At 33.9% G+C, this 22,817-nt stretch overlaps 1 protein-coding gene across 7 annotated transcripts in view; it reads left to right on the top strand.

The window, feature by feature from the left end:
• PAN3 (poly(A) specific ribonuclease subunit PAN3) overlaps window positions 1-22,817 on the top strand; it is a 130,019-nt gene that overhangs the window by 53,329 nt on the left and 53,873 nt on the right. For all 7 annotated transcript variants that reach the window (XR_010410061.1, XM_045869244.3, XM_045869247.3 and 4 more), the window contains one exon: window positions 5,720-5,867. Coding sequence is in view for 6 of the 7 variants with exons in the window: in XM_045869244.3 (XP_045725200.1) it covers window positions 5,720-5,867 (148 nt within the window). In the remaining variant the exon portion in view is untranslated. The remainder of the gene's footprint in view (window positions 1-5,719; window positions 5,868-22,817) is intronic.

Genomic DNA, 22,817 nt, shown 5'->3' with positions numbered 1-22,817 from the left:
TAATTGAGTATATGCAAAAAATATTAGACCCATACCTCACACTTTATAAAATTAACTCAGAGTGGAACTTAGACCTACATGTAAAACATGAAACTAAAAAATTTATAGAAGAAAACGCATAATATCTGTGACCTTTGGTTAGGCAGGTATTTCTTAGATGCAACACCAAGTACATGACTCTTAAACATTTTTATAAACTGCACTTCATCAAAATTTAAGAACTTCAGTTCTTTGAAAGATACTGTTAAGACAGTGAAAAGACAAATTATAGACCTGGAGAAAATATTTGTATATCACATATCTGACAAAGGACTTCTATCCCAAACTGTCAAAATTCCATAATAAAAAACAAATCCAATAAAAATGGTCAGAAAGTGTGAACAGACATTTTGTGATAGAAGACACAGAGTGGCAAATAAGTCATTTGGGAAAATGCAAAATAAAACCACATTGAGATACTACACATCTATTAAAATGTCTAAAATATAAAAGTCCGACCAAAGCACATGTCCCTGAGTACATAGAGCAACTTGATCTCTGCACAGAGTGCTGGTGGACGTATTAAAATAGTACAACCACTTTGTGAAACAGCTTACCAATTTTTTAAAAGGGTTAAATATACACATACCGTATATATCCAAGCCATTTTCCAACAGTAATGAAACATATCCACACAAAGACTTGTACCTGAGTGTTCTTTGCAGCTTTGTTTTTAATAGCCAAAAACTGGAAACAACCTTTGTCCATCAGGTGGAAAGATAAACAAGTTGTGGTATATTGATGTTCCTGAATATTAATCAGTAAAAAAGAATGCAGTATTGTTAAGAACCAGTGACATTAATGAATCTTAATGTTGCCAAGAGAAAGAAGCTGGGTAAAAAACCAGCGCATAAATATGTATGTAAGATTCATTCATATTATTCTAGAAAATGCAGATTAATCTATAGTGACAGAAAGCTGATCTGTGGTTGCCTCAAGACCGAAGTAGGGGAGTAGAGAGGAATGGGAGGGAGGTACTTGAAAGAAGCTTGTGGCAACTTTTTGGCATGACGCATATATTCATTATCTTGATTTGGATAATGGTTTCTTGGTTGTCTACCTATGACCAGAGTTATCAAAGTTTACATTTTAAATATGTGTGGCTTATTTATATGTCAATTGTATCTAAATAAAGCTGTTAAGAAAAAGTTAGCAGGTCAGGTTTCATTCAGAGAGTAGAAAGATTACTGATAGCAACTTAAGCCATTAAGGCAAGTAAGTTGAGCTCATTATAAGGATCTTTACCATGGAAGGTCTTTAATGGGTTTTATGGGTTTACTATGTGATATTTAAAAACCTGAACAATACTCAAGAACATTAATGGTTTCTCAGTCATATGTCACCTTAAGACAACTTTTTCTTACAGACCTTTTTGACATATTTGCAGTGAAATATTACATAAGACTTTGTATTCTATTTTCATTTAATACAAACTTCCTGTTTTTCTACTTAATTTTAAAAACATAGTTAATGGTTGTACTTTTTATTTTGTTGCACCATTTATTAATTCAGTCCCTTAATTTATGGGACTAATTTATTGTGGTCTTAAGTGTTCTGTTTGTAGTGGAGTCCAGCAGAGTATTAAATACTGAATTTTACTTTAAAAGTAAGTTTCCATGGAATCATGTAGTAGTAGAAAAGCATAAAATAATGTTAAACCTGAGTTAGAAACCTTATCGGAAAATTACTTACTTTTGTAAAAAACCCTATCGGATAGGAAATACTCTGTCATTTTGGTTGGGTGAGATATCTACATTGAAATTTTAATTATTATTTTAAGTATAATAATGACACAGTGCTTTTTTTTTTTTTAAAGATTTTATTTATTTTTTGACAGAGAGAGAGACAGCGAGAGAGGTAACACAAGCAGGGGGAGTGGGAGAGGGAGAAGCAGGCTTCCCGCTGAGCAAGGAGCCCGATGTGGGGCTCGATCCCAGGACCCTGGGATCATGACCTGAGCCGAAGGCAGATGCTTAACGACTGAGCCACCCAGGTGCCCCGACAACAGTGCTTTTTAAACTAAGTTTTAGGACTTTTGATTTAGTCTATTTCTGTTTAGAGAGTACAGGTCGGGATCATAGCTAAATGTTGGGGGATGGTATCAATTTATAAAAAACACTTGGTTGTTTTTGGCATGCAAGTTGTAGTGTAAATTTAAGTGTATGAGAACCCGAAACTCTGTTTTTATTGATAAATTCTCCCAAAGTGAATGTCTGTTACTTGACTTGAATAAACATTGATTTTTTTTCAAACATGCATTTATAGCTGTTTAAGGAATGCTGAAAATTAGGATTTGAAATATAAATACTAGAATAGAAATAGAAATTATGAATATAAATTACCTGTATATGAAATAACAAATATAATACTATAGGAACATATACTAGATAGTTATGCAAGGGTTATTATTATTATTTTTAAAGATTTTATTTATTTATTTTAAAGAGACACAGCGGGGGAGTGGGAGAGGGAGAAGCAGGCTTCCCACTGAGCAAGGAACCCGATGCGGGGCTCGATCCCAGGACCCTGGGATCATGACCTTAGCCCAAGGCAGACGCTTAATGACTGAGCCACCCAGGCGCCCCTATAGTTATGTAAGGATTATGAAAATCATAGGGCTAAGGATTATGAAAATCATAGGGCAGGAGTAATAAAACTTTTTATTCCATTCTCTTTAGGGGTGTTGAAGTTAGAAAATTTATATAACCCAAGCCCTTGAGTCTTCTTTCTAGATACAACCTTCACCTCCTAAAGCTAAAAGAAATTGATTACTTTCTGATGAACATATATTTCATTTTAATATGATATACTGGTTTTAGTTAAGTGGTTTTGGCTTATTTTTCAAGAAATTGTTCTTTTTAACATGTTAAAGGTGTGTGCCTATACTATTTTGTTACTTTATAAAGTCCATATTTATATTTTAAACCAAAAAATTTAAAGTCATTTTAAGAATGTATCTTTTAATTGTAGTTATTATTTTAAATAATTGTATCATAAAAAGTATTCTCATTATAATAATTATTAATTATTACTTTAAATATTTCTGATAGTTCTCTAATCTGGCTAGATAATAATATGAGAATTTGTATTACCTGTTAATAATAGCTCTACTCTTTTATTCCTAGATTTTGTTTGTTTTGTGTTGTACCTAAATCCTGTGTAATTGTTTTTTCTGCCATTTAAATCCATTTACTTTTTCTCTAATCTCAAATACTCAGAGTTGAATAAAATAAACTCCTAAACCATCCACTCAAGGGAAATGCTTTGCCATCTTAAATCAGGAAAGAGAAAGGAGGGAGGATTTTAGGCTTTTCTTTTCACTTCTTAACTAAAATTAACTGTTGGGTAGGTTTTTTGCATCTTTGGTTGTTGAATCTGTAAAGGTTGCTGTTCAGTGTGTAAATTTTCATAGTTACATTAATTTTAATAACCGCTGATAAATTCGGCGGTTCTTTATAATTTATTATAATGACACATATGATTTTTTGGGGAATGGTGGAATAGACTTTTCCCTCCTTTTTCTCCTTTATAGGATCCTTTAAAGTAGGCTTTCAAATTAATTTAAAATAGATTTAATTTAGAGTGGCTTTGCTTTGAAATCAGATAGTCTGTTATTCACAGTAAATATAAGATATAACTGACATGGAAAATGAGTAATACCTAATTCTCAGGAATATGCTACTAAAATTTTTTGTATACACATATAATTTTCTTTGTCTAAATTTGCTGTTTTTTAGTAATCTTGTAATCCTGAAGTTTCCATCCCTCCTAGGCACTCTGGACTCTTACCAAGATACTGATTACTTTTATCTTGACTCTCATCTTCTAAAATAGATTTTTTTTAAAAAAGATTTTATTTATTTATTTGACAGAGAGAGAGAGCGAGAGCAGGAACACAAGCAGGGGGGAGCGAAAGAAGAGAAGCAGGCTTCCCGCGGAGCAGGGAGCAGGGAGCAGGGAGCCTGATGCGGGGCTCGATCCCAGGGATCATGACCTGAGCTGAAGGCAGACGCTTAACGACTGAGGCACCCAGATGCCCCTTCTAAAATAGATTTAAGATTAACTGAAACACATTGGTTTAGCTCTGAAGTGATCCTGTTAGTAGCCATTTGTTCCCTTAGAACTAGGGATTAGTATATCAGTAAAATGCATGGACTTATTTTTCTAGAAATTTTCACAGATATTAAGAATTGACCGTACTTTTATAGAACATACCACTATTTTTGAAAACTAGAATTTGGAAGGGTTTAAAAATAGACACGCACACACAGAGAAAAGTAATAGAGAATTTTTTTTTTTCCTCTTTGGAAAATATATTTTGGATCAGGCCTGGATTTTTTTTTTTTTTTTTTTAGAATTTCATGTCTTATATGTGACAGTTAAAGAGATTTCATTACTTTAGTATATTTTAATTAAGCCCAGGTTAGCATTTCTTCTACATTTTATTAACTTTAACATTAGCTGGCATGTAACTGGTAAACTCATTTGTTGTAGAGTTTAAATTGAGGTCAGCCTATTGCCTTATAATCTTCTAAATCTAATAATTTGAATTCTAATTTGGCAGTGTAGAGTGGTGTTCATATTGAATTAGGGAAATTCTCGGGTTGTACAGGAATTAGTCCATCTTCTTATTTTCTGCCTTCTGTGGAAATGCATTTTTACATTCTAATGATTGGTTCTAAAAGACTTTTAAGTGATTAAATGCTTTGCATCATGATTCAGTGTGTTTTAAACTTAGTTTATATGTATGCATAGAATGTGGGCTGAAGTGTGAACCATACTAAATTATCTCCTTGGCTGACCATTTGAAAGTTGAATTCAAATGATATCATTAATGTTAAGAGTGATTGAATCTTTATTATGCTTGGGCACTTAGAATTTAAAATGGTTACTATTTCAGAAAAATTTAGGATATTTATTCCACGTCGACAAAATACAGGCCATTTATGAATTTGATATGCAGTCTCATAATGTTACAGTAGTTCTTAAAGCCTAAAGTACTATGCCACTTGAATATATAAAATGTTGTGGCATAGTACAGCTGTGAAGAAAGTTTTTTTCCATGTAATCTCATAGTAAAATACTTTAAATATAACAAGTTACATGTGATACTTGTGGGCATTGAAAGCATTGGGGCCTCTGTTAGGTTTTTCTTATATCTTGATTCCTCCCACCTTTTCCTTGTTTTTAAATGTTTTTCTTGTCTTTACTCTGTTAATTAAATACATGGCACCATATTATTGGGGAAATGTGTTGTGTTTTAAAAAAGGGAAATGATTAATTTTGGAATAAAGGCGCTTTGACCTTTATCCTGGTAGAAGTGGTTTAAAGATATTAAACTTGAAACTTGTTGCTCAGTTTTGAGGTAGTCTCAACCTCCCAGTTCTCTAAAATGTGTTAGGATAGTTTGGTAATGATGCGTATTTGACAATCAAGGCAAATTTTACATTTTTCTGGGGTTAAATTCTGCAAATGAAATGATTAAAATCCTCAAAATTGATTAAAAAATTTTCTTCGAGAAATTTAATTATACCACTCCAAAATATGGAAACTAAAAACACTGTAAATCCTTTCAATAAAATATTTTACTCAGTAAATCATTGTGCAATAATTCCTAGTAGATTCAGTGTCTTTTTTGGGCTTAAAGTGTGTTAACTTACTATATTTGATTTTTAAATAGACACCAAATCCTACTGCAAGCGAGTTTATTCCTAAAGGAGGATCAACCTCCAGGCTGAGTAACGTGTCCCAGTCAAATATGTCTGCCTTCTCTCAAGTGTTCTCTCACCCATCCATGGGAAGTCCTGCTGCTGCTGGATTAGCACCAGGTAAGTTGAGTAACTATTTCCATTGAGTTCCAGATATCAAATCTATAAGCACTTTTGCTATTAGTTTATGAAAACTGAAATTGTATACTTGAATGATTCATATTTGGACACATTATGAGTTTTATGTTTTCAGTTTTGGTACCGTAGATCAAATGTATAGTTGAAAATTTTAAAACAAAATTTAAATATGAACAAAAATTATATATAAGCATGTTTAAAAGCACAAAAATAAATTTAAAGTAGAAAATGGTTTATTAGAAAAAAATATCTACTTGGACCTTACTATTTCCCTATTTTTTCAAGTCAATAATAATGCTGTTTCACTCAAAAACTTCTATAAAAGCATCAGAAATAGAATATGATATGTATATATACTTCAAAGTCTCCCTTTTATAGTAAGTTTCTAAAAAAATAATTCTGTGTCATTCTAAATACAAGTTTAGATGTATTGCCTTTCAGGTGTTTGATTATAAATCTATAGTAGTCATTTTAAGTTGGCTAAAGTATTAGAAACAATAGTAGGAAAGAAATGTATTTAGGGGTCATCAAGGTAGAGAAAATAGTACTTTTCAATCATTTTTTTTCCAAGTTTACCCATAATGGCAGAAGAATTTGAATAAATGCACTTATACTCCAGGGGTCCTGAGGTATAGTCAATGTGACCCTTCCAGAATCCTATTTTCTTTGAAGTCCTCTCTTTTATCTTAAATTTTCATGCAAATTTTGTATTCTACTCCATATAGTAAACATTTATTTTAATATAAAAATATGAAAAATTTCTTAAATAACATCATCCATCCCTACTGCTATACCTTAATTAGAAAGTTAAGGTGTGGAGAATTATGTTGAATTTATAGTAAGTGCAGAGTAGGTTATCTTGTCTCTATAAACTGTTTGAATTACTCACACGATTATGTTTTTAGAATCTTTACTGGATAATCATCACTTAGTCTTGAATGTTTCAAAAAACAGAAATTGGATGCCATTGAAGCCAAAAGGTCTACCTAGGTCAGTCTGGAACTAATATTGCCTCCAGGGCTTAATCCAGTTAGTAAGATTCATTGGTTTTGATACTAATACCGCAATCGAGGATCTTTATAAGATAAAGAATGAGAGTAGTACTGATATTTTTATGGAACAGAGCATCTTGTTTAGTATATAAAGTATATATATATCCTTGTGTTGCCAAGGATTTTATCAATGCCTCCTCCTGCCACCTTTTTCCTTCTTGCTCTCTTCTTTCCCACTCATCTCCCCTTCCCTTTTGACCCTTTCCCTCTCCCCTGTCTACTTACCTTTTCTTCTACTTTGGCTCTTTTCAGGTTCAGTTAAATTTGTAAATATTTTCCCTTCTTCCCTAGAGAGCAGTGTCAGAATTGAATATCCCTGGTAGCCTAAAAGTTTTACTTGTAAGTAATATGCTACTATGATTTTTGTCCCATTGAGGTGTGTTCACATTGTTTACATGAGCATAATCTACGTGTCAGCTATACATCTAAAATTTCTTAGAGATTGTCCAGACTTCTGAGCAGTGTTTATAAAGCACCCACAAGCATGGTATCCATATGCCAATCAGAAAACTTCGGCTCTCTTAAGGAAGTACCAGTTTATTTTGGCCTACCAACACATCTTTGCTTATTTCAAAAGCAATTATTTTGTTCACATCTTTGATCAGATTAGTTCAAGCTTGCCATTAAAAAAAATAATAATAAGCTTTTTAAATATTGAAGGAGTTAAAAATGTCAAAAGAAATTCTAGATCTTGAAAACAGAAAATTTATTAATGCTTCTTCTTCAAGCTCTTCAGTAGAGGAGGGTAGGTAGATGTTTCATTGTGTGTAGGTAGATGTTTCATTGGTCTCAGTTGGGTACCAACAACCTAAATTTAGGATAAACTTAATATAAAACGTTAAATTAGTGAAGAAACTATTTACTCTTCTATATAGCTCTAACATTAAAATGGTCATTTTATTTCCTATTAATGAAAGTAATTACTGTCTGGAACCATTGGTAATGGGTCAGTATACCTGTTATATGTATTCCTGAATACCTATTATTTAAAAATTGTTCTTCATTCAAATGAAAATCAACTAATAAGCTAAAGTATTTTCCACAAATACTGGAATGATGAGTGGTTTTATATTTATTATTTCTTAATATTTTCTCCTTTTAGTTAATGGCTTAACACTTTCTGGAGATGAACAAAGAAAAAAATTAAGTCTCCCTTCAGTGTCTTTCATCCCTTCTTACCCACGAATGTTTTGTTTTTTTTTTTCCTCAAGGCCTGGGAAAGGTTTTTGGTATTTCCACTTTAAAGTTGTAGAACCAAAAAGGTGGTAGAGTTTATTTACCTACCTTAGTGGCGATTTAATTTAATGCTTCTTGTCTACTGTAGATATAACCTATTGATAATTTTCAGTTTATGAAGTTTCATTTTCGCTTTTTTAATTTGTTTTAGAAATTATTGCCCTTGAAAATATGTCAAATATTGTTTTTCTATAAAAACATGAAACCTTAGGGCGCCTGGGTGGCTCAGTTGGTTAAGCGACTGCCTTCGGCTCAGGTCATGGTCCTGGAGTCCCGGGATCGAGTCCCACATCGGGCTCCCTGCTCGGCAGGGAGTCTGTTTCTCCTTCTGACCCTCCTCCCTCTCATGCTCTCTGTCTCTCATTCTCTCTCTCGCAAATAAATAAATAAAATCTTTAAAAAAAAAAAAACCATGAAACCTTAAATATTTTGGCACTCAGATGTAAACTAGAGTAATGTCATTTTCATTATATGTGAAAAAATGCATATTTAAATATATTTTTTGACCAAAATTTGAAAATATTTGAGCAAAATTAAGTAGATAATTAGATTTTGAATTTCCTCAAATTACAAGGAATTAAAAGCATGCCTGGAACACAGTAGATTCTGAGTGAATCCTGAGTGAAAATTTCTTCTTTAAAATGTGTTCTCAGCACTTTTAAACCTGATGTGCGTTTTTAAAAAGCTTTAATATAAGAAGTAAAACTTTATATAAGTTATTTGAATTTTTTCAGAGCTAATTAGGTTTCAAAGGTATTTAAATTATTAAAAACATGCAGCACATGTTAAGTTTCCATTGAATTGTATACACAGCCATTTTCTTCTGCTTTAGGAAATCAAGGATCTATAGGTTTAGTTGTTTTATGCACATTTAACCTAAGAACAGTAGCTTGCTACGTTCTAAGTATCTGCTATGAATAGTTACAGGAGTATTTGGGGTATGGCACTCAACTTGGACTTCATGGTCTTTGAGAACCCCTATAGTTATATGCACATTCTTTATTTGTAAACATACATTTTTCTCTGGTCACAGCATGTATTATCCTTTGGAGATTCACTGACTTCAGAAAGTTAAGAACCACTGGCTTAACACACACTTAGCAAAATCTATTTCCAGAATGTGTTTTATTTTTTTATTTTTATTTTTTTTCAGAATGTGTTTTAGTAAGAATGTTTTGAAAGTAACAGATAAAGATCTATTTTTCTAGTAGCTCTTGCCTTAGGTGAAGTTTTTGAATAGATCTTTAGAGATGAAAATATGACTACAATAAGTATACGAAATGATAATTTATGCCTTTTTTGTGCCATGAAAACTAATTTTATCATGAGAACTAATTGTTGAATGGTTTTTTTAATCAGAATTTTTCCTAAGAGTATTTTGAATTGATAGTAGACTTAGTAAACTAAGTCTTGCTGTACTTTAAGTTTAATTACCTCAGTATTAACCATAGTCTGAAAGTGATTTTAAGAGAGGTAGCAATGGGAACCTACATTTTGAGGGAGTTTACTGATATATTTGGTGGTTTTTAATAAACAGTTTTGACTCAGGATTTGAGCATCTCTTGTTCTGCTTGATTGTGTGTGGACACTTGGGAGGGGCAGAGAGAGTTTTTGAATTTGAAAATGCCATCATTAATTTATAAATGAGAAAGAGAGCCATTAATGACTTTAAGTATTTTCAAAAATTCATTTCTTTAAGATGAGGATGGTGCAGGCTTTTGGACCATTAGCCAAATTTTAATTTATTATGGCAAATCTCAGATGATTGATTTGGGGAGAAGCATTTAATTATACTATACTTACCATTATTGAATAATTGTATTCATTTGTTATAAATCTTATTGTAATAGTCTAGAAAAAATCTAAAGAAAATACAGTTTTAGGTCCAATTTTTTGAAATAATCATTTCTTGTATATTCTTGAGGGTGCCAGATTGACGGGTAAAATTAGCTAATATTTATTTTTTGGCTTGGGCAAGGTGTGGGGAAAAGGGGGACAGGAAAGGAAAAGGGGAAATTAATATTTTTTCATTATTCTTGTTCTAAAATATTAAAATACTAAACTTCATATATATATAATTTTATGTATATATATCAAATGGTGCTACCTAAAAATAGTTCTTTATTTTTGTAATGTTGAGAAGTTTGAGTAAGGAGATTTTTTTCTTAAAGTTTTATGCTAAAAAATAAAGTTCTGTGATTCCTTAGCTCTGTGGCATTTCATATCATAGGCAAAGAAATGGAGGCTTAATTAGTTTCATTTACATAGTAGTTGGTTTGTGGAGTAATCTGATACTGGTCATTGATTTAGGTGGAACTTTTTGGAGTCGACATAATTGGGCCTTGTGCCAGTTTAGAGGTGACATTCCTAACAGATTATCATCTAACTTCTTCTTAGTAATAAAGAATTCGTTAGCTAAGCAAGGTAACTCAGTGTACATTTTAAGTTTGAATAAAAAGGAAAATTATATCTTTTGCTGAACTAAACTCTGTCTTGTCTGTCTTTTATCCCCTGGTCCTAGTTCTTTCTCTTTGTGTTCAATGGGGTAAATTCTTTTCCACTTTCTTTTTTGGACAAGTTGTACGTATGTGTGTATCCATATAACTGATCTATTTGTATGACTGAAAAACAAGAGAGAGGGCAGATTGGGATATATTGTTAAAATTAACAAATCATATAGGTCAGAAATCACGAACTCCTCTAAGTCATTATGGTTGGAACACTACTGTGGTTGAAATAAAATGCACAGATGTCTATCCCGCTAGCTGTATTCCTGCTCTGATATCCAGCTAGGGAGCGTATGTACCTGTGGGAAAATAGGAAACTCTGCTGATAGGATGAAGCTGTGGTCTTGCTGATGGTGAATATCTAAGTTCATATTTAAAAATTTACTGTGTATCTTAGGTTCTACATTACAATCACTGAAGGCATAAAAACTTCATAATCTATCATTTTAGATTATTTCATGTTTTGCTCAGTGGTATAGTTACTAAAAATAAAATTATAAAAAATATTTATGTAATTCTTAAACATCACCAGTTTTATACTCTAAATAGATTTTCTTATAATTATTTTTCAGAAGTCTACTGTTAAATGAATTCCGTGGGTCAACCCAGTCAAGAAATTCTGCTGTGATTTTGATATTTCAGTCTGAATTGATTTCTCTGAATTATTTTTATTCTTAATAGCAGTAGGGGTAGTCTAGCATTAAAATATTCTTTGTTTAAAAATATCAGTCTAGATTTCCTAAGCATATTATCAATTCCCTAAGAACCATTTCATTTCTTATCTAGCACAGACAGGCATATAGATGGTGCCTGATAAGTGCTTACTCACTTAAGCTTCATTTTTGTCTTGGGAAAAAATTGTTTTAATTGGTCAGTATCTCTTAAGTACAGTGAATTTTAATGATTTCATGAACATCTTTGAAAACTTCTAAAAACTGCAAATGTTCAAGAGAATATAGCTATTAATAGTCCTATAAGAACAGAAATGTGCCATTTGAAAGTTTGACTATATCAGAACTAGAGTCACTTTGTGTCTTGAGGTGCTAAAACATTCTTAAAATCAGTGAAAATATTTGTAAGTATTTTTAAATTGCATGTTTCCATTTTTTGTAACTACTTTGTTTTTCAGGTATATTCTGCAGAATCAATCAAACTTTTCCAGGTTTTCTAACTGGGGAGTACTTTCTACATTCAAAAATAAAATAAAAATTTATAGTTAAGATCAGGGGTCTCTGAGGTTTTTGTGAAGAGGACCTTTTCATTGCCCTGTAATGTTAAGCTCATCCTAGATGGAGACTGCTCTTTGTATGCATGTATATGGATACAGATGGTGCTGTCCCAGGGAAGATTACTAACAGTAGAACTGTAGAGCCATAACCGGGTTGGGAATGCCCGTGGGCCTGTATTCCCTTCCCAGTTGGGAATTTCAGGAGACTGAGGCGAGACGTTAATGGCGCAGAGGGGGATTTGGCTGCTGCAGCTGGCTTGGAGACCTGTCAGGTAAGGCTTAATAGCTACCAGTAGATACTCTCTACTGGTTGGGGAATCCCTGGTTAATATGTCTTGTTAGGTTTTAGAGTTCCTGTTGTGGACTTCCTGTTTAAATTTCATGTATTGGCTAACACGTCCCTTACCTATGGGGTAGGGGCTGGATGGGAGTGGGTAGAGGTTCCCTGCCACCCTAAGTTCAGTGATCTGCTACTACAGCAACATCTCCTGCTGCTCTTCGGCTGCTTTCATTGAATCATGACATGATTGCCTTTGGAACGTGGTGCTGGTTATAATAAAGTAGCTGTGTGGTTTTTGGCACACCCTTTGATCCTGTGTTTTAGCACCTTCGTTTCTATAAGAAGATGATACTCGATGATTCCAAGAGTCTTTCTAATGTAAAATTCTATTGTTTTGTGGCACGTTGATCTGTAGGAGATAGGTACACTAAAAAGAAGCAGAAGTGAACACAGTGATGAGAGAGAGGTAGCAGAAGGAGAGTTTGGTTTTTGTACTAGACTTAAAAGGGACTTTAAAAGGTACTGGACTTCCTTGACTTTGTCTGTGTAAATGGAAAATCCCACCAGGGCTATCATAGGTGGAGATGAGGGGAGTTTTGTTTCAGCAATATAAGATTAGCATCTAGGGTAAATCAGAGTGTTGTAGTGATTCTGGATGAATGAGGCAGAGAGGGCATGTATTAGTTAAATGCCCAAGAACATTCCTGATTTCTAGCTGGATGTAGAGAGTTGGGAGTCAGCTCCCCCCTCCCCCACCACCATTAAGTCAAATAGGTTGAGAGCTCGGGATCACTTCTTCTTTAACCTTTTGGCTCAGTGGTGCCTGGTGCATTGTATGTACTCAGTGAGGGAGAGAGTGTGTGAATGTAATTACTGTGCTGTGTGTTACATGTTTCGTTAGGGATGGTCCTTTAATTCTGTAGGAATGACATGAAAGGTGGCAGCCTCATCTTTTTTAATTTTATTTTTGATAATTATTTTTTAATTTAAATTCAGTTACTTAACATAGAATGCATTATTTGTTTCAGGGGTACAGGCCTGTGATTCATCAGTCTTACATAATATCCAGTGGTCATTACAAAACATACCCTCCCAAATGTCCATCACCACATTACCCCATCCCCCATCCCCCTCCCCTCTAGCAGCCTCTTCTATGTCTTGAATTTTCCCTGATTCTTCTCAGCCTGACTAGTCAAATTTATATATGAAAGCCACCTGTTTTCTTACTCTTTTTTGCTTTTCAGATGTGCAGTCTGAATAGAGCACGTGGGAAGGGTCTTAGAGAAGGAGAGGAATTAGAGATATACCTATTTTAAAACCCCCAGTGCACATAGGCTTGTAAAGCCTAAACATAAATACTAGCAAACAATCAAATGTGGACTGCATGTTTATGGTGATAATGTTTAGTTCTGGATTTTTTAGTCTTGACTCTCTTTTACATTGACATGTCTGAAATGAGATATTTTCTTGTGATTTCATAAATACCTTCCTGTGTTTTAGATGTGGTTTCCAGATTTTAGATCGGTATTCCTCTAAGTAGTAACTAATAACTAATAGTCCCTTTGGGGGGTTTTGTACCTTAAAGAAAACAGTACAGATCAATAGGATGTTAGTATAATTATTGTCCCCAAACTGCTCTCTAGGCTGTAATTACTATGGATTGTAATCTTATTGCCCATTGTTTGTGATGTGGTGTTACGCTAACCTGCTGAAACAAACAGATCCAAACTGTAAGGGCTTCTTCACCTGACAAACACTTATTTCTTGCTTTTATAATAGTCCAGGGCAGATATTCAGGTTGTCTGAGATGCTTTTTTCTGTGTAATCAGTTAGGGACCCAGATCAGGTGGTTTCTAGGCATCTCTCCAGGCAACTGGAAGAGGAGGAACATCAGTGGGATGTTGGTATGCACAAGCCTGGGAATTGTCTGGTATCCAGTGATGACTGTCCACCAAAATATGAACTTCGGTTTTTTTTAAGCGGTTAGGTTACATTTGCCAGTGTTCTTTGGATGTAAAATTTTAACAGTTCATCCTGGTTATCTCATGTATATACATTTTGGGGCACTATCTTATTTGTATCTTTGGTATCTAAAGAAATTGACAGAGAAGCTACAATAATTGATTTATTTAGGATCACCGGAAATGGAGGTTTCTGGCATACTTGATTTTTTTTTATTTACTTTTTTTTTTTTTGGAGAGAAAGCGCACAAGCACATGTGGGTTGGGGAGTGGGGCAGAGTAAGAGGGAGAAAGAATCTTAAGCAGGCTTCCACACTTAGCACGGAGCCTGATTCGGGGCTGGATCTCATGACCCTGAGCTAACGATCTGACCTGAAAGAGTTGGAGTTGGATGCCCAGCCTACTGATCCACTTAGGTGCCCCGCTTGATTTTTTTTATTATCAGAAGTTTTATGGTTTTAACTGTCAAAACTTGAGATTTTCAGCAATTTTTCATAGATTTCCAAGATTTGTAGTACTCTGTTTTTTCAGATAAAATATAAGCTTTTTTTGGTGACTCACACTCAGCTTTGTCTGCCTCAGTGATCATATTGAACCAGAATCTAATTGATACCCTTTAGGTGTCAGAGTTTGTAGAGCAGTTTGTTTCAAGTTATATAATTACTTAGATTCTTTACCCTTTCCATTGTCCTTTCATCCCAGTATGTTAGATTATAACACCTTAAAGGTAAGGCCTTTTTCTCTTGTTCTCTGAATCTGTTAAAGTGCTCCTCCTGAATGCATATACTCAGGCAAGTTTATTTGAACCCTTTTACCAAGTTCTTACTGGCATTTTATTGATGACTGTGTTGTTCTGTTAGTATTCCTACCTTTAGGACGGTGGTTCTCAAATTTGAGAGTCCATCACAATCACCTGGAGTGCTTGTTAAAACCCAGCCTTCCTGGGTCCCATTTCCAGAGTTCCTAATTTTGTAGGTTTGGGTACTATTCATTCTAATTTGTTTCCAGGTGTTGCTGATAAGATTGCTTTTCCTGGAAAGCTGTTTTGAGACCCCACTGTTCTTAGTGCTCTATGCTTCTTTTTATCCCCTTTCTTTTCTTCCTCCTAATCTGCTGAGGACTGAGAACACAAACACATTTTTTTAAATACTTTTTTTTTCAAATAAGAAAAAGACTTTGAGTTAAGGATTGTTGCCTGTGAATAAGGTACATGGACTTTATCCTTCGAGACTAGTTTTCTTCTATTTCTTGGCTATGTGCTGGATAACTGAAGTGATCAGATAAGTATCCGTTGAATTAATTGTTACAGGGGTTACTGAAGCTCATTCAAGATCATAAACAATTAAAAAAAAATGGGCGATGGGGATTTCTTCCACCTCAGTAATGGTCATGGGACAAAAATAGTTTAAGTTAATTATTGTAATACATTTAATAAAATGTTTATTCTGGCACCTGATAAGGACCATGGCTCTTTAAAATTTTAAACCCCATGGATCATGAACCAGTAATCAAATACCTTTTGTTTACATGTTACATTTTAATATGTATGCTTTAAAGTTTTTGTGTAGAGGTCAACTAAATTGGTATGTTAGAGAAATAAGAGAGGTATTTATTGATTTTATCACAACATTTTCTTAAAGTCAAAGTTCAATTTTTGTTTTAAATTTGGTATTAGCTTTTATTCATTGGAAAGAAATCCAAAGTTAAAATAACATTAGTATTAACCTTATATTATTTTTGTGAATATTTGTAATTTTTTGTAATCAGACACACTTGTTTATAAACAGTGCAAACATAATTTGTCACTATGAATGAAGAGCACCATTTACTCATAAATATTCATTATCACTTGAGAAACAAAAGATGGTTCTTTTGATCTAGAAGAGTTGGTTTTGTTATGAAATACCTGTCCTCCTCCCATTTTGTTTTAATCCTTCGTTTAAATAATATAAATGTTGTGATTTAAAAGATTGCCACCATTGTAGAGGCTAGGAAAGATCCTACCATTTCAGATCATTAGTCCAAGTTTGGAGACAGGCAGGTCACTGTTAGTTTCTTCAAATATTATGGTGATCAAATTAAGTTACCTGCTATACAGGCCAGAGGATATAGTTCTTAAAATTGTAATTCAAACCTATACACTGGTTTTTAAAAATGTAGATTAGTTATTAACATTTTTAGGGGTTTAGACACTGTAGTTTACACATAGTTAATATTCTAATAATATTTGTCAAATTAACTAATGAAAACTCATGGAAATAAGGCTGTTGATAGAGGTAAGGGTGAAGTTAGGCCAAAGGGAAGACTGCTATTTGTAGACACGGGAAGCAAAACAGACGTGCAGGCTATGGTCTCCATCAAATAGTATGTCAAAGTATGTGGTTGATAAAACTCAGGTTAAATTCCTAATACGAACTCACAGTGTTTGCCTAACTTTGGTAAAGGAGATTAAATAAATTGTTTGAGGAAGCTGTAGGGTACTTAATAGATTTTTCAATGCTTTTAGTGTTTCTAATATCCAGGTAGTCCAGATACTTTTTTTTTTTTTTTTAAAGATTTTATTTATTTATTTGACAGAGAGAGAGACAGTGAGAGAGGGAACACAAGCAGGGGGAGTGGGAGAGGGAGAAGCAGACTTCCCGCTGAGCAGGGAGCCCAGTGCGGGGCTCCATCCCAGGACCCTGGGATCATGACCTGAGCCGAAGGCAGACGCTTAACGACTGAGCCACCCAGGCGCCCCGTCCAGATACTTTTTATCTCAAGTAAATAATCCACCAAAATGAAGTAATGATTATATAAATCAGTTGCTAAAATTTTCTAGATGTTGAGGAGAAAACCAGAGATGGAAACTGAGTTGTATTTATTTTGGCCAAATCCACATGGCTTCTATTAAAGGTTATTTACATTAAGAAACAAAAAAGAAAGAAAACTCTTTGGAGGTGTTAAAACTTTTCATTTTTATTGTGTAATGTAGTGAAGAGAAAAATATTTGTACTTTTAATCAAATATAATTTTTGTAACTAAAATGTTAACTGTGATTCAGTACTTAAACATTTTTTGCTTTTTCTTTATATTTTCCTAAAAGTAAAAATATTGCTGGTTCTTTATATACTTCTTAAAAGAATGAAAAAGAATACTTGTGATATTTTCATGGTCCTATTCAAATAATTTTTAGTTCAATTTTTTTTTTTTGGATGGAGTCTTTAAAAACAAGATTTAGGTTTCTTCTCACTAGTATATTAAAAGGCTTAATGTGGGTACTGAAGGATGGCAAAATAAGAGTAGAATCAGGTATACCACAAGTACTGGAGGTTCTTTGAATGCAAGGTTCAGTTTACTTTGAATACAGATTTTGGAGACTTCAAGAATAGAAAATTGTTCTGTCACATCTTTTAAAAAGCATTTCAGTGGTAGCTGATGATTTGATTCTGTTCCCCTCTATGTGGGATGCAGTTGCATGTAGGATGTGAAGCTCTACTACCTTCAATTAAAAAATTCTATGAAATACATACTTCACATATTTCATTGAGAATTTAATTTCCATAAACATAAAAACATCCACAAATTTAGATCATATATGTATTAAGAATCAGAGTAAATTTTTAGGTAAGGTATTTATTTTTTATTAATTTAATTCAAGTTCTAGCATGAATAGCCTTTGGCCACAAAACTGTTCAAAATGCTCCCTTTCATCATGTTGGGTGAAAGCTGTAATCTGTTAGGAAAATAATTTATGTGTAAGATCTAAGGTGAAATCATGCCTTTATTAAATATGGTCTGTGAATGTACATATTCCCTATCATTTCTACGGAATGAGTTTTTAGGTTAGGCCCAGTCCAAAACTTTTACCTGAATTTTCAGGTTAGAGTACTGTATTCTTATTTTTTTTTTTCTCCTATTTGAGAATGTTAACAGAGACCCAGAATGCATATTGTTAAACTAGAAAATGAGAATTTAAAACCAGTAATTTCAAATAAAGACAGATATATTGGTGTAATTGGAAGAATTGTAAACAGTAACTTTGGGTGGTTGCTTTTAGTGATTCTGAAATAAAAACAAAGGGAGAAGTTCTCTTAGTAATCTTATATACCTGAGTTATTAGGATGAAATTTTAAAAGTTTGAATAAAAGACACCGTAAACAGGATAGTTTTCTTTGCTTGTCTGATTTACAGGTCTATGTGTTTTTTTGTGTTAAATGCTTTTATTCCATTTTATTCATTACTTCACACAGTATTATTTAAAAATTGGTTATGCATTTTAATCTTCTATAGAGAAGCAGGGATTTTTGTGATTTGTTCAATTGCATGCTTTCCTAATATTTTGGAAATTATGACTATCTTATTGGGGTTATGACTGCTTTCTTTTGGAGGAAAAATATATTGTGTGGCTTGTATGCATGTTTTTATGTTGGAAATTAATTTTGTGTATTGGACATTTTATCTATTCCTCGAGGAAGGTTGAGAGCTATCTCAGGGGTAGAAGTGAAGTAGATTCTCATCATTTCACTGGCAAACCAGATTTATAGTTTTTTTTTATTTACCTAACTCCCTGATGAGAGAGCTCTCAAGTTTTCCATCTGTATTTGTATAAAAAGAATGTATTTGTAACTTAAAACTTTTATCTAATGAAAAGTAATTTATTTATAATTTTGTTGCATTAAAATTTGGTGAAATAAATAACACATCTCCAATTTTTTAAATTTTGAGAAATTGACATTTAGGAGTTTTGGTTCTCATACTTAACTTTTGGAGATATTTTTGTATGTACCTGTATTCACAGGACATAACTAGTAACCCCATGGGGTAATTGCTTGGAGAAACTTAAGCAGATGTTGAGACTTTGGTTTTATTATGAAGTTTTTACTATATTCAAACTGCCAGTAGGAAATATGACACCTCCTCCCCGTCCCCCAAAAGGGGAAAGGTCTATTTTAAACATAATTGTGTAAAGTAATCTTTTTGTTTTGCCATTTTAATAATTTTGACTTTTATGACCAATATATAGTAAGACGAAGTACTATTGCTTATGTTCATAAAAATATTTCTGACTGTAATGTAAAAATATCTCTGACTGTAGAAATATTTACCTCATGGCCTCAGCCATTAATGCTAGAAAAAGCTACTGATTAAAATTGTGTGAAAATTACCTTGGATCAGTGTTAATCTTTTAAAGATTAACTGAGGATATGTATCAACATTTCCCAGGGTGTTTTTAAAAAAAATACGTGAAGAGGACCCATCCTAAACCTGCCATTCCTCACCCAGATCCTCCCTTCCTTTCCCCTCCAGTTCTGCACATGTCGGTTTTTGACAGCTGATCTGGCAGTTCCAGTGTCCATTTCCGGTTAAGAACCAGTGCTTTAAGGGGTTAGGGACAGTGGAGAAGCACCAGTCTTCTTACAGTGGGGCAGAACAGGACTTTTTCCTCCCTCAGATACTTTGTTACATGTATTTATGATTAAAAGAAAATATTAATGTGTTGTCCTAAAATTTTTCATTTTTTGGAATTTTGATATGATTATGGAATTATTGTGGGTGTACATATGAATGTATACTTTTTATAACGTTATAAAAAATTGTAGGTAGCAAGAATCCTAAACTGTTTAATTCATTTCCCCAGCTTCATTTCCCTTTTAAGCTAAGTAAGCCATTTTTAAATCTCTTAATTACCTTAGAAGAATAGTCCTTACTTCCCCCTTGGTACTTCAGTTCATTTCAGAATTTATTAATTATTCTGTATTGCATTTGCGGAGTTAAGGCTTTTTCGTATCAGGGCTTTTATGACGTGGGTAAACCTATCATCACTGTCTGAAAGATGCTTGAGTAAGAAACTTAAGATTCATCTTTGCTCTCTTCCCTTCACTATCCACAGCCAGTTAATGAGTAATCCAGTCAATTCAATTTGCATATGGTATCTCTAACATACACTGCCCAGGTCCTAGACTAGGCCATGATAGACTAATTGGTCTACCTCTGCAGTTCATTTCCCATTTAAAAGCAAAAGTAATCTTAAATATAAATGAGGTCATAGCCTTCTAATCGTTAGTATAATAAAATCCAAGCTCCTTACTATGGCTTACATAATTCATGTATTGTATACTTGTCTAAATCTCACCCTTCCACTCTCTCCTCTCCATTGTGTATTCAGTTACAGCCATGCTGGCCTTCCTCAGATATGTCAAGCTCCTTTTTGGCTCATGCTCTCTGCATATGTTGCTCCACCTGTTCTTTCTGTGACTGGTTCTTTCCTTCTCTTAGGTGTCAGCTAAAATGTCACAAAGTCTTTGACTAATTTAAAGGGCATTTGCCACCATTATTTTCCTCATGTTGCCCTTTTTATTTCCTTATCAGGACTTATTACAATTTGAAGTTTTATTTTTGTTTAAATTAGGATGAGTGGTCCTATTTATGCCCATTGGAATATAAACTCCCTTGTGGCAGAAACTATGTTCAGATGCTGAGTATTTTTAGAATTAAAACAATTGAAGATAACTATTTAAAGACTGCTGCTTTCTTTTCTGATTAAATAAGCCTCATCCCTTTAATTCTACCTCATGGAGAACCTACTCTGTTATAAAGTACACATCCTATTTGAGAATATGTATTTGAACATGGTCAGCTGCCCTCCCCACCCCCATCTCTGTGCCTTTGCTTATGACTTTACTCTGCCTGAAGGCTTTTCAGTTTCTTGAGATCTTGCCTGTTTTTCATTGATTAGGTCAGATGCCTCATTTTCTTTCCCCAAAGCCATTTCTACCTCTCTGGTCATTCTTCTCTGTGCTTCTATAGTGCTTGAGTATCTCATAATATATTTTTAAAATTTCGTCTATGTTTTGGAGTACCTGGGTGGCTCAGCCGGTTAAGTGTCCAACTCTTAATTTCAGCTTGGGTCAGGATCTCAGGGTCATGAGATCGAGCCATGCGTTGGGCTCCACGCTCAGTGGGAAGTCTGCTTGAGATTCTTTCTCTCCCTCTCCTGCTGCCCCTCATCCTGCTCACTCACGCATGTACTCTCTCGCTCTCTCTAAAATAAATCTTAAAAAAAATTTGCCTATGTTTTATATACATTTTCTCCACTAAAGTTAAATGCTTCTTCTGGAGGCATTTTTAACATTTTATCCATTATTGTGATCTCACATGGAGACCTAAAGTAAATTTTTAAATTGGAAAATTTTGAGCACTTTAGTGGGCTTTATTTATGAGATCGGGACTGGATCTTATTTCTTGAATTCCTGGAACCTTGCTCAGTGCCTGATCTCATGCAGTGGTTCCAGTAAGCTTTCATGTGTAGTTACAGATTAATCTGTGGTGCTTCTAAAATAGAGCTTTCTCTGCCCCATCTAAGATCTACTGAATCAGAAACTACTCATTTGGAGCAGTGGCCTTTGTATTTTTAAAAATTTCACAGGAGATTCTGATATCTGCCCTTTGACTTCTAAAGAAAAAAAAGTTTAAAATGCCAGAAAATTTTAAGGAAGTTGAGATTTTACCTGATTTGAATGAGGATGTCCAGGCAAGAAAGGTTCATGGAAAAGGAAATACTGGAGATGGGTTTTAAAGGATGGATAGGATTTCTTTAAACATTTTAATCACAGTTGAGAATCTGTGAAGTTGTTTTTGTTGTTTTTTCTGTTTGTTTCAACCAGGTGAATAGCATAATCTAGAAATGCTCTCACTCAATTAGTGAACTTTAAAAAGTAATTCAACCCGATAGTTGGAAGACTGAACAGATGTGAAGAAAATCTCAGGTGTGTTACTGAAGCATAGGCTTGAAGCTTTGCTCTTCTGTTGGAACAGGTGTTACCTTTAAATGCTGATTGTGAGGAGGTCCATGGAGTTTCCTTCGAGAGACTAGGTTAGGGTAGGGTGTGTTTTTGTTTTTGTTTTTAACCAGTTGGCACTTTGTTTTGTTTTCTTAAAACAAGCTGTGTGTTAAAAAAACAAAAAAACAAAAAAACAAAAAAAACAAGCTGTGTGTTGGTACCAGCATGCAGTCATTCCACATGACAGTTTAAATGACTATCATTAGCTCCTATGGATAATTCTGTTTCTACACGTAGGCTCTTAGTCACTGCTTTTGTTATGTAGAGTTTTCTTTTTCACCTATCTTTTCAAAGAAATATCTCTGAAATCTACCATTTATGTGATGCGTGTGATGTGATATTTCATCTCTGAAATATCAGAAGAGTGGGATTCCATTTTAAGATGAAAATTGCTGGGCAAGGGTGCCTGACTGGCTCAGTCGGTAGAACATGTGGCTCTTGATCTCAGGGTCATGAGTTGGGGCCCCACGTTGGGTGTAGAGATTACTTAAAAATAAAATCTTTAAAAAAATAAAATTGGTAGGCAAGTGGAAAAGGTTAGATTGGGCAGGAACTTGGAAAAATTAATGAAAAATGGCACTGAGATAGATACCTTTTCCATAGAGTTAAAGTACCTAGTACCTCTCTCTTAAAATCTTTACCAGTTTCGTTTGCCATTAGCACTCCAGAGTTTGGCACATTGTGTTTTGAGAGTTGTCAGAATGTGAGGAGAGGAGAGAAGACTGGAAAGGTGGTTTGGAGTACAGATAACAGGAACTCCAACTCAGCAGGCATCAGAAACTAAAGACTTAATTACCATTTCTGCCCCTAGGGGACCTGTGAACCAGTAATACCAAGCCTTAATT

This window comes from Mirounga angustirostris, unplaced genomic scaffold (genome assembly GCF_029215605.1).
Source record: "Mirounga angustirostris isolate CCGP_5_RB_7025 unplaced genomic scaffold, mMirAng1.0.hap1 SCAF_3, whole genome shotgun sequence".
Classification (NCBI taxonomy): Eukaryota; Metazoa; Chordata; class Mammalia; order Carnivora; family Phocidae; genus Mirounga; species Mirounga angustirostris.
The sequence above is the reverse complement of the archived record's forward strand: the minus strand, read 5'-3'. Positions and strand labels throughout refer to the sequence as shown.